At 42.9% G+C, this 16,743-nt stretch overlaps 1 protein-coding gene across 2 annotated transcripts in view; it reads left to right on the forward strand.

Annotated features, from left to right (window-relative positions):
* SQOR (sulfide quinone oxidoreductase) overlaps positions 1-16,743 on the forward strand; it is a 46,016-nt gene that overhangs the window by 25,400 nt on the left and 3,873 nt on the right. For both annotated transcript variants that reach the window (XM_067745882.1, XM_067745891.1), the window contains exons 4-7: positions 5,772-5,825; positions 8,982-9,176; positions 11,010-11,219; positions 16,247-16,430. In XM_067745882.1, the coding sequence (XP_067601983.1) occupies positions 5,772-5,825; positions 8,982-9,176; positions 11,010-11,219; positions 16,247-16,430 (643 nt within the window). The remainder of the gene's footprint in view (positions 1-5,771; positions 5,826-8,981; positions 9,177-11,009; positions 11,220-16,246; positions 16,431-16,743) is intronic.

The following is a 16,743-nucleotide window of genomic DNA, read 5'->3' on the forward strand; positions in this document are numbered from 1 at the left end:
TAGGGGGTTGAATTTAAAATGGGTTAGTATTTATACTCTCCAGGGCCAGGGACTTCTCTGACAAGTTATCCCTCTTCATTTTTTATAGACAGACAGGTTATATGAAAGTTCTGCCTTTAATGAGTCAGAATCTACCTCCCTGTAACCTCTTTTTTGTTCTTTCTTGGGCCAGGGTGCTAGTGGCCATAATACTGTTCTTGTCCCTTATTCTTCCTACAGTGTGGGAGAGAAGGCCTTCTCTCTTTTCTGTGGAGAAACCCTCCAGCTATTTGAAGGTGGTTCCTAGAGTCTGTGTCAGTCTTCTCCTCAGGTAGACTTGTCCTCCTGTCTCCACTTTCCGCAGATTTCAGGAGCTCCAGCCCTCTCACTACCCTCTTTACCCTGCTTGAGACAGCATCTGGCTTGTTTTGCCCCCATGATCCATGGCCCCTAGAGGTGCCTGGAAGAGTAGCCAACACTACAGAACAGCCAACACTACAGAACAGCCCAGAATAGAGTGGGACATTCTCTCCCACAACTAGATAGAAGCTAAGCTAGCATTTGCCAAGTTATCACAGTGCTGATTCATGCTGGGCTAGAGGTCAGTTCAAACCACTGGGTCTTTTTTTCACATGATCTACTATCAAGTCAAGCATCCCCCATCCTAAAATATATACATACATATTTATTTATTTACATTCAATTAAAAAGTTTATATGTTATATATGTATTATGTTCTCCCGGTTGAAACACTTCCATATTTTCCCCAGCATGTCCAGGAGAGCAGACTGGATTAAACACAAGATTGTTCTCAATTCACAAGACTGAGTTTTGGGACTCATTTCCCTTGCCAGTCTGCTGCCAGCTCATGGGACCAGCGGACTTGTATCTTCTAATACACATCCCCCTTTGGTACAGCAGTGCCTGCCTCCTAGTCAGACCCCTTTGCATTATAGGAATAGCTCAGAGTCCTCTGTGATTGGGTTTGTGTGTATCTTAGGGAACATAAACTTGTCTTATCTCTTGAGAATGAGAGGCACTGGGAGGTGCTCTCACTTCTGAGTGCTGCTTCGACATCTAAGGCCTAGACCCTTGGGAGAGTTGTAGAGTCTTGTTTTAGGGCTGTGAAAGAAGTTGGTATTAGTTGGTGAGACTCTTCTCCGAGATTTTTTTTTTTTCTGCGGTACGCGGGCCTCTCACTGTTGTGGCCTCTCCTGTTGCGGAGCACAGGCTCCGGACGGGCAGGCTCAGCGGCCGTGGCTCACAGGCCCAGCCGCTCCGTGGCATGTGGGATCCTCCCGGACAGGGGCACGAACCCGCGTCCCCTGCATCGGCAGGCGGACGGACTCTCAACCACTGCGCCACCAGGGAAGCCCTCCGAGATTTTTTAAGCAAAAATATTCCATAGCCAGATATCAGAAATCTACATATAACGTCTCTTCTTCTTGGTTGTGGTTCACCCTCCCAGCCTGCCTGGATCTTTTAGATTTTTGATTCAGACATCCAGTTAGCCATTTTTCCTTGCCATTATCCATGATGGTTTCATTTAAGTTCAAGGTTTTAATTCTTTAACATGCCCCTAGAGAACTTTTTTCTAGCTTACATAAATCAATCAATATTCTTTTGAAAATATTAAAAAATTTACCAAATCATTTCCATTCTTTGTTTACACTTTCCTATCCTATTTACAATGTGAGGGTACTGCTGAAATCTAGCCTCAGTGTGTCTGTGTCTCTGATTTTTTCCCTGATTCAGAGTTCTGTTTGTCTGGAATGTGTCCCCCAGGCCCCACGTAGACTGGTCCTTGCTCCTTCTCCAGATTTAACCTGATTCTGTTCTCTTCCTTGTTCCTACTCCAGCACACTGGCCTCTCATTTCCTCAAATACTTTGGCCTCCTTCTTCCCCAGGACATTTGCACATGCTGCTTCCACCTCTTCCCCTAGCTAACTCCTGCTTATTGTTAGCTTAGAGATGACATCTTCAGACAAACCTTCCCTGATCTACAAGACTAGTCAGGTTCCCCCTTGACATGCCATCACAGCATTCTGTGGTTTAGTAATTGTTTGTGTGATTATCTGGTAATGTCTGTCTTGCCCACTAGACTGAGTTCCTGGAGGGGTAGGAACTGGGTCTTTCTTGTTCAGCGTTGTATGTCCAGGACTTAGCACAATATCTGTCACACAGAAGGTGTTCAGTAAATCTTTGTGATCAAGTTGTGCCTCAGTTTCTTCATCTGTAAAATGGTACTACTAATAATACCTACTTCATTGGGTTGCTGTGAGGATTAAATGAATTAAAACATAAAACATTCATAACAGTGCCTTGTACAGAGTGAATGCTCAAGAAATGTTGCTGTTATTAATTTTTAAACAATACATGAAATAAACAAATGGGACTTAATTAAACTTAAAAGTTTTTGCACAGCAAAGGAAACCATAAACAAGACAAAAAGACAACCCTCAGAATGGGAGAAAATATTTGCAAATGAAACAACAAAGGATTAATCTCCAAGATATACAAACAGCTCACGAAGTTCAATATCAAAAAAACAAACAATCCAGTTAAAAAATGGGCAGAAGACCTAAATAGACATTTCACCAAGGAAGACATACAGATGGCCAGGAGACACCTGAAAAGATGCTCAACATCACTAATTATTAGAGAAATGCAAATCAAAACTACAATGAGGTACCACCTCACACTGGTCAGAATGGCTATTATCAAAAAATCTAGAAACAATAAATGCTGGAAAGGGTATGGTGAAAAGGGAACCCTCCTGCACTGGTTGGTGGGAATGTAAATTGATACAACCACTTTGGAAAACAGTATGGAGGTTCCTTAAAAAACTAAAAATAGAACTACCATATGACCCAGCTATCCCACTACTGGGCATATACCCTGAGAAAACCATAATTCAAAAAGAGACATGTACCACAATGTTCACTGCAGCTCTATTTACAATATCCAGGACATGGAACCAACCTAAATATCCATGAACAGATGAATGGATAAAGAAGATGTGGCACATATATTCAATGGAATATTACTCAGCCATAAAAAGAAACGAAACTGAGTTATTTATAGTGAGATGGATGGACCTAGAGTCTGTCACACAGAGTGAAGTAAGTCAGAAAGAGAAAAACAAATACCGTATGCTAACACATATATGTGGACTCTAAAAAAAAAAAAAAGGTACTGATGAACATAGTTGCAGGGCAGGAATAAAGATACAGACATAGAGAATGGACTTGAGGACATGGGGTGGGAGGGGAAAGCTGGGTGAAGTGAGAGTAGCATCGGCATATATACACTACCGAATGTAAAATAGCTAGTGGGACGCAGACGCATAGCACAGGGAGATCAGCTCCTCGGTGCTTTGCGATGACCTAGAGGGGAGGGAGGCTCAAGAGGGAGGGGATATGGGGACATATGTATGCATATGGCTGATTCACTTTGGTGTACAACAGAAACTACCACAGTATTGTGAAGCAATTATACTCCAATAAAGAGCTATTAAAAAAAAAAGAATACATGGAAGAAAGGAAAAGGAAAGATTTATTGAGTATCCGCCCTGCGCCCGCGAAGTATTTGACTGCTGACTGATGGAAAGCAGGTTTACAATCTGTGAACACATGCCGATGCTTTTCTTTTTCTAAATTATTACGAGACATCTATTTAGTAGATGAGCCTGGAATTTTGAAATGTTTAAACATCCTATTTACTAAATCGTTAGTGTCAGAATTTACCTCCCCCCATCCCCTGTATAAAATTAGAACACTTGCCCATATTTAGCCTTCCAGCGGGGTCTGCACTGTTCTCTGAAATTGCTCAAAAGTTTTGCCTACAAGTTTTTGCAATTCCTTAGAGTTAGGTCATCTGGCCTGGACGCTTGAACTCATTCAAAAGACTTGAGGCTTTCTTGTGTTGTTTGCTACTTTAGGGTTTATTCTCCCTTATTTATTTATTTTTTTAATAATCTTAAGCATGTCTGTTACTAGTCCTTAAAATAATCAATATTATGCTCTAATAGAACCATCAAGGCATGCACAAACCAATGGCTTTTCTTGCTGACAGTGTGCATATGTCTTACCTGTAGGGCACCACCCCCAGACCCCATGCCATCTCTGACCTCACACCCTGAAGACTCAACACAGTTCACTCAGCCATTTAATGGGCCTGGTACACCTTCGTACAGACCAAGGAATTTAAGGGCGCCCAGTCTCTGTGGGTAGGCAAATCATACAGGTGAAGATGTATATATTATCTGTCTACTTTGATAAACTGTATTTTTCACAAGCAACTGAAATCAACCATCCACCTATCCTTTCATCCAACAAACATTACCAACGTCCTCACTTTAATTTAGTGACTGTGCTAGATTCTAGGACTGTAGGGAACAAGACATAACCTTTATCCTCTAGGAGCGTTCGATGTAGTGAGGAGAACATTGCTGCTGTATAACACAAGTGCTTCTCTATTTGGTACAAGACTGTGGCAGTCACCACCTGTGGCTCCATTCTGGGCTCCTGTCACGGCAGTCATTCTCCAGTTTTCTAGGCAAGTCCTTTCACTTTACATCCTTCTTGCTTACACTCTTGTGCTTCAACTTGTCCAACTTCTGATCCTAAACCCCCATTTCCATCACAATAAACATGGATACTTTTGCCTTCAGCATGGATAAGCACAATGCCCATATTTAAAGAGAGGAGTTTTAAATTCTAAACAGATCATTAAACAAGATCAGGTAGGTTATATCACACACATCCTTTCTAGTGGCCCTCAAAAGAGCGGTTTCTCAGTTACAATATTGATCCAATTCATACGACAGGTCAGATTTGCTTGGGATTCACAAGCTACCAGGTAGCTTTTAAAGAAAGCTGGTTGTTTTTAGAATATTACTCAGCCATAAAAAGAAACGAAATTGAGTTATCGAAATCGAGTTATCGTGAGGTGGACGGACCTACATACAGAGTGAAGTAGGTCAGAAAGAGAAAAACAAGTACCGTATGCTAATACACATATATATGGAATCTAAAAAAAAAAAAAAAGGTCATGAAGAGCCTAGGGGCAGGACAAGAATAAAGACGCAGGCGTAGTAGAGAATGGACTTGAGGACACGGGGAGGGGGAAGGGTAAGTTGGTACGAAGTGAGAGAGTGGCATGGACATATATACACTACCAAACGTAAAATAGCTAGTGGGAAGCAGCCGCATAGCACAGGGAGATCAGCTCGGTGCTTTGGGACCACCTAGAGGGGTGGGATGGGGAGGGTGGGAGGGAGGTGCAAGAGGGAGGAGATATGGGGATATATGTGTATGTATAGCTGATTCACTTTGTTATAAAGCAGAAACTAACACACCATTGTAAAGCAATTATACTCCAATAAAGATGTTAAAAAAAAAAAAGCTGATTGTTTTAAGATTTGAAAGTCATCCTCCCACTCTTCAACATGAAAAATATTGTGTTAACACAAGCACTAGGGAAGCACTGTGGCCTCTTTGCTGTCGTTCTCCACTGTGTAAAAATACAGGCGTCTCCAGCTCCCAGAGGCCAGGCAGGTTATACAATATTTGTGAAGCAGTGAGGTGTGAGGCAGCAGAGAACGGTGGGCATGATGGCAAACTGGAGCGTGCATCTCTGCCTGCTGTCCTGCGCACTACCCACAGCCCCAAGTCAGTCACGGTAAGAAATGGAAACGCAGTGTTGGCCACACGCATTTGGGGCCTGAGTCAGCCCTTGGGCTGCCACTTTTTGGGTCCTGGTCTAAAATGTCATTTTTTGTGTGTTGCAGATTTCCTACAAATATCTTATCATTGCTCTCGGAATTCAGCTGGACTATGAGAAGGTACTGTCTTAAGCTACTTTTATGTTACACTGGCGTCCTTACGCTACGATCAAAACAGCGTTTAGTTGCTTTACATTCATTTTGACAAGAAAGAGTATTAAGCAGTCCACTTCTAGTTTTATTTCTCAGCAGTCTTTTTATGGTTTTGAAAAAGTCTTCTCTAAGATTCTGTCAATGATCATGATATGTTCTAGCTTTGAACTATCATCAGAGTTCGGCGTGTCCATGGCCTGATGGTAATTCTTGCAAAATAGCCACCTTTTCCACACTTACAAGAAAACTACCTTTCTCTGTAGGACTTAGTTGGTTATATTACAGATTAAATTTTCCTTTGAAAGTAAGATTTAGATTGTGAATTCCTAAGCAGACTTTAAGGGTAGAATACCAGCAGTTAACTTATCAGGAGCTGGAAGGATGTCTTGAGTTTTGTTGCATAGAGCTGGGGTTTTTGGTATGAATTGACCGACACAATATAAATGCTGCCCTAGAAGTTCCTTAGACCTTCCTTTTCAGTGAGCTAGAGAGCCAGATGCCTTCTGACAATTGTGAGATTCAAATTTATTTTCCTAAAACATAGTGGGGTGAGTTAGTAATTATGATTTCCAGAAGCTTACTGGGGACCGTGGATAAGTAGCTGAAGCACATAAAGCGTTGTGATGACCAGGTCACAAGTTTCAGGAATGCGGTCCAGGTGAGGGCCACGTCTGAGTTGGATCAGCAGGGTCTTCGAAGTGTGTTTCTGTGTAAAAAACCAGAATCGCGACATGTCCAGGCTAGGGTGTTGTGAGAATGACCTGGGGACGACAAGCTGTGGAGGAGACTCTATGGAGAAAGGTGCCAGTTATAATTTCTGGGACGTCCGTGCCCCTTAAAAAGCCCACCAGAGTTGACTTAGCAAAGACAGCCCATCTCCACCATCCTGTCGCCCCGACAGCCCAGTGCCGTGAGAGGAGGACTGTTTGAAGAGACCAGTGCTGAGAGTTCTTAGTACCCTCTTGCAGTAAACCAAGAAACAATAATATTTAAAAGTAACTGTTACTATAGAGTCTCTACTATGTACAGGGACCATGCTAGGAATCTAATGCTGACTTCTCACAACTGCTTGTGAGGTAGATATTTTTATCTCCTCTTGATAGATGAGGAAACTGAGGCTAAGAGAGCGAGAATAACATTACCAGGGCTACTGTGTTACTTAGCAGTCCTTGCAGGTACTAGAAAACTACCCAGGTTAGTGTAAACAAAAAGGGATTTCTCTGATGAGGATACCAGGGTATTTGGATCTCGGGGGCAGGAATGTAGTTGGGCCTCCAGAAGGGCTGGATCTCTGATCTGGGCTCTGTTGAACCGCAGCAGCTTCCCTCTGCCCAGCTGCCTCCGCCTCTTGCCCCCACCAGCTCCCGAGGGGGTCTCTGCAGCGCCGTGTCCTGCTCGCTGGTCTGCTCAGTGCAGTAGGACGGTCCGCAGCTCCCGACGCACAGCCTGTTATCTCATCTCAGACTTTCCCGTCTCCTCCTGCTTCAGGGTTCCCAGAAGCAACTTGGATTCAGTGGCGTCATAAACTGCCCTTTACGACCAAGTCTCCTTAAAAGGAACTTGGTTACCCTTTTTCTTAGCAACAACTTCTTCAGACTAGAGAAAAACGATGAAGGCAGACTTGCTGTTTGTTTGTCTCTTGGACACTGAGTTTTTCTTTGGGAGCCAGGAAGTATGGAGGTCCTGTGGGAAGAGCCACAGGCAGTGGTCAGGGGCCTCGGTATCTAGTTCTGTAAGAGTCTAGGTGGGTCTCTCAACCTCGCTCTTCAGTTTCCTCGTCTGTGTCTGTGGGTCAGTAATATTCCACCCCCTCCCTCAGAGGGGTATAGTGAATAGAGTGAATATAAGCATAGATGTGAAACTGCAGAAACATTAAAATGCAAGGTGGTTTTATGGTAATAAATGATTACTGTTGTTGAGACTGAGAATATTACAACTACTTAAACTGCAGCAGAAGATATGGTCAGTAATCAGGGGAATAGTTGCTCTTAATGTTGGATGCAATGGAGACCATAGGACTCTGTTTCCTTGAGACCTGAGGAATAGGTGTTGGGTGACTCTGCAGGTGGGTGCCCTACAGCCGGGAGAACAGGCTGGAGAACAGCCCGGGGAGGTTCTGAACGACCAGGCCATCTTGATGACTGTTTTTGATGGTTCCCTGCTTGTGCCTGAGTCCCTTAACTCACTCCTTTCTATCTTCATTGCATTGTATGAACCTTCTAACATTTAAGACAGGGACCCAGTTAATCTTCCTGGCAGGAATACACTAATACTTACAAAACACTACCACGTAAGTGTCATTTTTCTAATCACCTTACACGCTTGGTCTCCTTTATTCCTGCCAACAACCCCATGAAGCAGTTACTTTTATCCCCATTTCACAGATGCTGAACATAAGCTTCTCAGTGCGCATCAGAATCACCTGCAGGGCCTGTTAAAACAGATTTCTGGGCTGGCCTCTGAGTTTCTGATCCAGTAGGTTTGGGGTGGGGCCTGATAATTTGCATTTCTAACAAGTTCCCAGGTGGTCCTGTTCTGGGGACCACACCTGAGACCCACCAGCTGATTTATTGGGTAATTTACACAGGATCACAGTGCTTGTAAGTGGAAAAGCTAGGACCCAGGCTGGGTCTGTAGGGTTCCCAAGTCCATGCTTTTAATTTCCTGCCTTTGCGGCCTTTACCAAGAGCTGGGCCTGGTCCAGCCTGATACAGAGTAATTTAATTTTGTTAATCACTGACAGTATGGCTCTTGGTTCTGCCTGTTGTTCTTTTTCTCCCCAGTAAGGCAACGGGTTCTCTGAAAAGGAAGTAATCCTGGCTTCTTGTCCTCACTCTGATGGTGGGCAGAGATAGGTTCAAATCCTGGTCTCCAGGCCAGGGAGGCCGAGGGTTTCCGCCGGGCCAAGCCTGTTCTGTGCTTTGACAGGTGACTGCAGACACCACAGCTCTGGGCTTAGCAGATCCCTCAGCCACCTCCTGCTCCACTGTGTGTGAGTCCTGGGGCTAATGACTGTGCTGAAATACTTGAGAGGTTGTAGAAATGGCAGAGAAGAAGGACTCTAAACACAGGCTCCATTTGCACTTTTGTTAAATAATAATTTCTTTGTGTGCTTTGTTGCAGATCAAAGGCCTCCCTGAAGGTTTTGCCCATCCCCAAATAGGGTCCAATTATTCAGTTAGGACGGTAGAGAAGACATGGAAAGCTCTGCAGGACTTTAAGGAGGGCAATGCCATCTTTACCTTCCCTAATACCCCAGTGAAGTGCGCTGGAGCCCCGCAGAAGATCATGTATTTATCAGAGGCCTATTTCAGGAAGGTATGCTTCTTTTCCAGGGATAGAGACAAGGAGGGCAGAAGGGATTTCGTTGTTTTTTTTTTTTTTTTTTTTTGCAGTACGTGGGCCTCTCACTGTTGTGGCCTCTCCCATTGTGGAGCACAGGCTCCAGATGCACAGGCTCAGCGGCCATGGCTCACGGGCCCAGCCGCTCCGCGGGATCTTCCTGGACCGGAGCACGAACCCATGTCCCCTGCATCGGCAGGCGGACTCTCAACCACTGCAACACCAGGGAAGCCCGGGATTTCATTTTTATCCATGTCAAAATACCTTTTTTGTTTTTAAATTTTTATTACATATGTACAAAATTATGTAATTGGAAGTTTACAAAATAGAAAAAAAGGAAGAAGTCACTCATAATCCAATTTCTTTGGTATAGCTGCTGTCATCAATTTGACATGTACTTCCATTCTTTTCCCTATACATATTTTTTTAACAAGGTTATAATCATACTGTACATACAAATTTATATGTATTATATGTTATTAAATAGTCTTTGTAATATACTTTTAAATGTGTGTATAAAAGTCTACTGGTGATATATGTTAGAGATTGTTTAAATATATCCGTGCACTTGCACAATTAGTTGCACATTGTTCATGTTTGTACATAATAATATCCTCAGCTGCTCCCGCTCAACTTCAGTGTTATGAATATTTTTTGGCTCTTATTATATATTCTTGGATGTATAATAGGCAAACCGCCAACTCTAAAGACAAAAAATTGTTCACTTAGAACTTTGGACCTTAGTGGAAAGAGATGTTTGGGTGAGGATGCTTTCTCAGCGTTCCTCAAACACCTTCAGGTGTCCACAGCTCAGGTACACCTGGTGAGAAGCTGTGGAGAAGCTGCTGTTGCCCTCCTGCCCATGTGTGGGATGTCACAGTTGGTTTACCAAAGCACGGTTTGACTTGAGACAGTGACAGGATTCAAAGCAGCCTCTGGTTCTGTAAAGGGACAGGTGGGCAGAAGGGGAGGGGAAGGTGGGACTGAAGAGATGTTGAATGTGTGCTTGGAGCCTGGCACTGGGAAGGCCTTCCCCTGGGTTATGTAAACCTGCCCCAACCCTGTGGGGTGGGCAGTTAAGGAACAGGTCCACCATCACTGCTGTTTCTAAGAAAAGGTCACTCCTGGGTCATGAGAATTCCAGGTTGGCACAGCCTTTTGAGGTTCTTACCCACCCATCTTCTTTCAAATAGTGTGATCCAGGTGAGCAAATCCTAAAAGGAGCTGAACAAAAGAAAAGAGTCAGAGGTTAGCTTTCTTCCCTCCTGGAATTCTCTTTGCATAACATCTCCCAAGTCTTACATGGCCTGAGAGGAAGGTTCTCTTTCAGGTGCCTTAAGATCTTAGGCACTTGGGAGGATACCAGCCTCTCTGAAACATATGAACAATACTAGAGCGTATGAGCCAAGCGGACGGGAACTTTGTTTTGTTCACTTCTGTCCTCTCAGCACCTAGAATAGTACCGGGCCAACTCTAGGACCTCATTAAATGTTTACTGAGTGAATCAACAAATGAATATATGAATAAACAATTCAGTTCTCTCTTCCCTTGGACTTGACTTTCATCTCTGGCCCTCTTTGAACAGGGTCCACCTCAACACCTGAATCAAGTTGCTCTTAGTTGCTGTGTCACTGACAGAAAATGAGGAGGCAGTGGATTGGTCCACAGCTCACCCACCAGTGCATAGTGATGGAGAAAGCTGGCGAGGTCTCTTCTGAGGGTTTTAAGTCTTGTCTAGGTTAAAAAAAAAAAAGGGTGACCGGAGTAATACTTTGATGTTGGTTGTTTCTATTCTTTTCTTTTTCTCAGACAGGGAAGCGATCCAAGGCCAATATCATTTTCAACACTTCTCTTGGAGCAATTTTTGGGGTCAAGAAGTATGCAGATGCCCTGCAAGAGATTATCCGGGAGAGGAACCTCACTGTTAACTACAAGCAAAACCTCATTGAAGTCCGAGCTGATAAACAAGAGGCTGTTTTTGAAAATCTGGACAAACCTGGAGAGACCCAAGTGATTTCAGTGAGTGTGGAGGTGAAGCTGTCAGCTGAGCAGTGCCATAGATGCAGGCGACGCTGAGGCCCTCACTTCCTTGTCCATCGTCATCATGTGCCTGGGAGGCTGGTTACAGTGAGCATATTAGGGTTGCAACAGGGGAGACGGTGGACCCAAATGGGTGGGGAAGAGAAAGAGATAAGAGGCTGTGTCTATGGGAGGTGAGGAGGTTCATCTGCTGGTACCAAGTGAATTTTTATGCTATTTTGTGTGTACTTCCTTGGCATTGAGTCACTTGAAGCCGCCAAAAATATTTTACAGCTTCACTTCTTGCCTAGAGTTTAAGAAAGGCTCCTTAAATGCAGGATTTGGTGATTGTCTCAATTTATGGTTTGTGAGTCAGCCCTGCTTGTGGGCAGTTCAAGAATGATGGGTATCTTTCATCTGTGGGAGGGGCTGTCTTTAAACATCTTTCACCTGTGCCTGAAAGGAGACGCTTAAAAATCCTTGAAAGATCTGGTGGCGCCACATCCTGCTTGGAAAGATCTAGCCTTTGTATATGGACTTGGCTTCTATGTGTCTGTTTCTTCTTCTGTGAAGTGTGGCACTAGTACATTAAGAACAAGATGTAAAGCCATCTGGAGAAGATGCATGGAAGCATCATTTGTTTATTGTCATTCTGGCAAGAGCTGTTACTAATGAGGAAACAGTACATGGAGTCACAGTTTATTCATTCAGCATTTTTAGAGGAATGAAGGAGTCCATAAAAGGAAATTTTGAAGTGAACCAAAGATGAATTTTGTAAACATCAAAACTTCACACGTTAAGCTTCCTAGTACAAACTCTTTTTCAAATGTATTTCACACATCTTTCCTTTCTTAAATGGCATGTAATGACTATCATTTAAAATGCTGCTAATGACTCAAGGTCATATTTTTAAAAACTTTGAGTTAGAAATAATCTCAAACTTAGAGAAGTTGCAAAAATAAAAATTGTGCAAAGAAGACTGTATACAGACTTTACCTAGATTCACTTTATTATAGAGTTTTACTCATTGACTTCACTTTCTGTTTCTCTCTATATGTAAGTATAATGTAATGTAATATAATATATTTTCCCAAAGCATTTAAAGGTGAGTTATGTACATCGTACAACATGGTCCTTTACCCATAAATATTTCACTGTAAATTTCCTAAGAGATAGGAGTATTCTCTTATATAACCACAGTACAGTTATCAATTCAGTACATTTAGCATGGATACAGTATTTTAATCTATGAGTTACAGTCTGGTTTTGTTGATTGACAAGTAGCATTTGTTAGTGCTATCCCCTCCAGGACAGAAGCCAGTATAATTGCCATGTCTCTTTAGCCTCCTTTAATCTGGAATGTTTCCACAGCCTTTCTTTGTCTTCCATGACACTGACATTTTAGAATAATACAGCTCCCTCCCACCCCACTTTTATTTTTTAATAGAATGTTCCTCATTTTGGGTTTGTTTATGTTTTCTTCTGATGAGTTTCAGGCTCTGCTTTTTGGACTGAAATACCACATAAGTGGTGTGTCTTTCTAGGGCTTCACATTGGAAAGCACACAGTGCTCATCTGCCCCTCCCTGAAGATGTTCATTTTGATCTCCAGTCAAGATACGGTCCAATTTCTCCACTGTATAATTATTATTCTTTTTCTTCCTTGCTAATAATAAGGAGTTTGGCGGGGGTGAGGGGGGTGCAATTTCAGACCATGCAAACACCCTACTCAGTAAAGTTTCCCACTAGATTTAACATCCATTGATGATTTTTGCCTAATCCAGTCTTTACTATGATGGTTGCAAAATGATGTTGCGGTCCAGCATTCCCTCCACCTTTACTGATAGACTCTTGGCATCCTGTCAGCAAAAGCCCTCTCTTCTCAATTAATTAATTAATTATTAGTATGAACTCATGAATTTCTGTTTTTTCCCCCAGTGGTTTATAATTCATCCCTGTCCTTAATTATTTTGGTGCTCAAGTTGTCCCAGATTTGGTCAGTAGGAGCCCTTTTAGGATGGCTCCTATGTCGTTGTGACATGTCCCCATCATATTTTTGAGCACTTCCTTGCTTTCTGGTGTCACAGTATGTCTCAGGCTCATCTACTTGCCCCAGCTCAGGGTCATAATTTTGCATAGCTCTTGCAGAGTTATGCTCTTAGGGCCTACTGGGTTGTTTAGAGCTAGTTATCACCTTACAAAAGAGTCTCAGACTACTCTGTTATTTGCTGTTGTGTGTGTCCACTTTGTGGTTTTCTGGTTTTCTTTTTTCCTGGCTGTAAGGCAGTTGTGACTTTGGAAGGTCCCTCCAGCTTCAGCTCTTTTAAATCGCTATTTCTAATTTTTTATTGGCTGGAAAATGAGATAGCCAAACTCATTAAATTTTATGGAAAGTAAAAGCAAATAGGCTATGTGTGAGGGCCCACAGCATACTTTTATGAGCAAAGTGTATGAGCTTGAGTGCATGGACTTAATTTTGTTATTTGGGCCTTTTTACTTTGGTTCTCAGCTGTGCTGTGGATAGTTGAGGCTGCAGATAGGGACTTGCATAAATAAATGGTTATGGTTCTTCTAAAGGGTTTATAAGGAAAGAAGATTATTTGTGCCCTTTTGAAGTATAAGATTTTAGGTAAGATTTTCCCTCCAGACCCAATTCCACTGTTTAAAATACGAATTTCAAAAAATCGACCAAAAGTCTTTAGAGCAGTGGCTCTCAGCCCTGGCTGCACATTGCAATAACCTGGAGAGCTTTTAAAATGTGCTGATGCCTGGGTCTAACCCCCAGGGATTCTGGTTAATTGGTCTAGGGTGTGGACTGAGGATTGGGAATTTCAAAAGTTCCCCTAATGATTCTCTTGTGTAACCAGGATTGGGCACCATGCTGTAAAGAATTAAATGTACCCAAAAGCCTATAGTCTCTGATCCTTCATAGAGAGCTTGTGAACTGGTCCAAGTCTCCTATGTTTATAAATATCTAAACTTTTATTTTTTTTTTTTGGCGGTATGCGGGCCTCTCACTGCTGTGGCCTCTCCCATTGCGGAGCACAGGCTCTGGACGCACAAGCTCAGCAGCCATGGCTCACGGGCCCAGCCGCTCCGCGGCATGTGGGATCTTCCCGGACGGGGGCACAAACCCGTGTCCCCTGCATCAGCAGGCAGACTCTCAACCACTGCGCCACTAGGGAAGTCCTAAACTTTTTTTATATCATGGAGTCCTAGAACTAGATGAGATTTTGGAGATTGTCTAATGTAGTGCATTTCCTTATAGATGAGGAAAGGAAAGGTGAAATCACTTTCTAAGTAATAGCATTTCATTTTTCATTGTAAATGAACCTGTTCCTTCAAGCCAGAGCTTCTAAAACTATCATCTACAGGTTTCATATGTCAGAATCACTAGGGGATTTTGTTAAAGTGCAGATTCCTGTTCTCCCACACCTACTGGATTGGGATCTGGGGGTGGTGGGGCCCAGGAACCTGCATTTACCACAAGTCTCCCAAATGCTGCTTATGAACATTAAAGTTTATATTCTCAATAGATGATTTATGTTAATGAAGGATAACCAAGTTATTTATCAGATTCAGTTTATGGAAATAATGGCTAAAGAACAAGCTACAACTGAATGCTAATGTTAATTTTCAGCAAATCTATAATGCAAACCCCAGTAGTTCTTTTCTCAAGTAAAACTTCATACCTTTATGATGATTATGTGGAAATATTTAACCTTCCTTCTAGAAAAGATGTATGAAATTCATGTGTATTTGTGAAATTCAAGCACAGTAACTTTAGTAAGGTTTAGCCCTCAGCTAAAAAAAGTGGTCTGGTTAACTGCAGAAATACAGACATGGCCTTAATAATTTGGTGGATGACGGTTCTTGACCATTCCATCTGCTGTCCTGCAGACATGTGGTCAGTCTCCATGTAAATGAACAGACCCAGCCTCAGGGACCCAGGCCCCTAAAGAGCCACCCAGAGTGCTTTGCAGAACACTGCCCATTTGCCCTACTCCTTCTACCTTAAGGTTGATTAAGCTTATAATTGTCTGAGAGTGGGAATAAATACAAGTCACCTTCCTAACTCCCTCTGCCACCAATGACTGCCAGGCCCCGGTGAGGGGACAGAGCTCCTTATGGAAACCAGGGGTTGTTGACTATTACAAGGTTAGGATTGTCCTAAGATGCTAACGTTTTCACCGTAATGAAATGTTTTGTGGACATTTAAATCAATTTGATATTGCTAGATGGAGTTTATTAAATGAAAGGAATAAAAAGGATAAACTGCAAAATATCATGTAAACAAAAAAGAACATTACATAAACAAAAGAGTTAAATGAGCCATCAGAATTGACCAGGTTTGGTTAGTGCCCTATTGCCAAGGGTAACCCTGATACAGGTTTTTGGAAAAAAAATCCACCCTGCCTCCCACATGGTTCAGTAAACCCAGCACTGAATCAGACCCCTCCTTCTTCAAAGTGCTAGCCAATATTCTTGCCACCTTTATTTCACCTTAAATTGGTGTTTTGATGGTTTCCTTTATGTATTTTGAGTGTTGGCCCACATTTGGGAATGGTGCCCACTTATGAGCTCCTCACATGGCCTTTACAAGTTTCAGGTGCTCTGAGAACCTCTTTGCAGAATAAAACTGAAGTACCAGACTTTTACAAGTCGACAGCTGAGGGTCAGGGAGAGAGCAACTGAGATACACCCCCTGCTTTGTTTTAGTAATAAATAGAAGCATCAATGAGTTCTTTCAAAATGTTAGTGAGGTTCACTCCAGTATTTCGGATTCCCCCATGCCTGCTGCCCAAGGGATCACGTGCCCTCTGTATAGGGAGACCATGTCAGTTATTTTATCACCACATGTGCACAGGAGCGAGTAAAATCTTGGAGTGGGTGTGGATCAGTAATGAGCACTTACACTGCTCCATACAGCCATAGTACAGGGTGTGGGTTAGGGAGTTAGGACGGGAGCTTGTGGGGCTGTAGAAATAACAGAAGAAACACACATTTGGATGCTCTCCCTTTCTGCAGTATGAAATGCTTCACGTTACACCACCAATGAGCCCACCAGATGTCCTCAAGACAAGTCCTGTGGCTGACGCTGCCGGCTGGGTGGACGTGGATAAAGACACTCTGCAGCACAAGCGGTACCCAAACGTGTTTGGGATCGGGGACTGCACCAACCTGCCGACGTCAAAGACCGCTGCTGCCGTAGGTAAGACCACGAGTTGTGTTTCTTCCCCACTCAACATGATGTCATCCTCAGGCACTGTCATAACAAAAACAAAAGTTGGGCACAAGTGGCATTTCATTATGTGCTAATTATATTAATGAAAATAGATTTCATTATCTTCATTAATAATGAAGAAACTTTTGTGGCCTAAAAATGACTTTGGCCTCCCCAACAGAGAAGCAAGTTGTCCGTGAACCTAGTGTTGTGTAAAGAAGAAAGTATCTGTTGAGTGCTTTGCAACCAGAGTAGCACGACCTCATCTGCCTTTTCTCTGTCAGAGGGGTGGTTTTCAGGG

The sequence above is a fragment of the Pseudorca crassidens genome, chromosome 1, assembly GCF_039906515.1.
Source record: "Pseudorca crassidens isolate mPseCra1 chromosome 1, mPseCra1.hap1, whole genome shotgun sequence".
Taxonomy (NCBI): Eukaryota; Metazoa; Chordata; class Mammalia; order Artiodactyla; family Delphinidae; genus Pseudorca; species Pseudorca crassidens.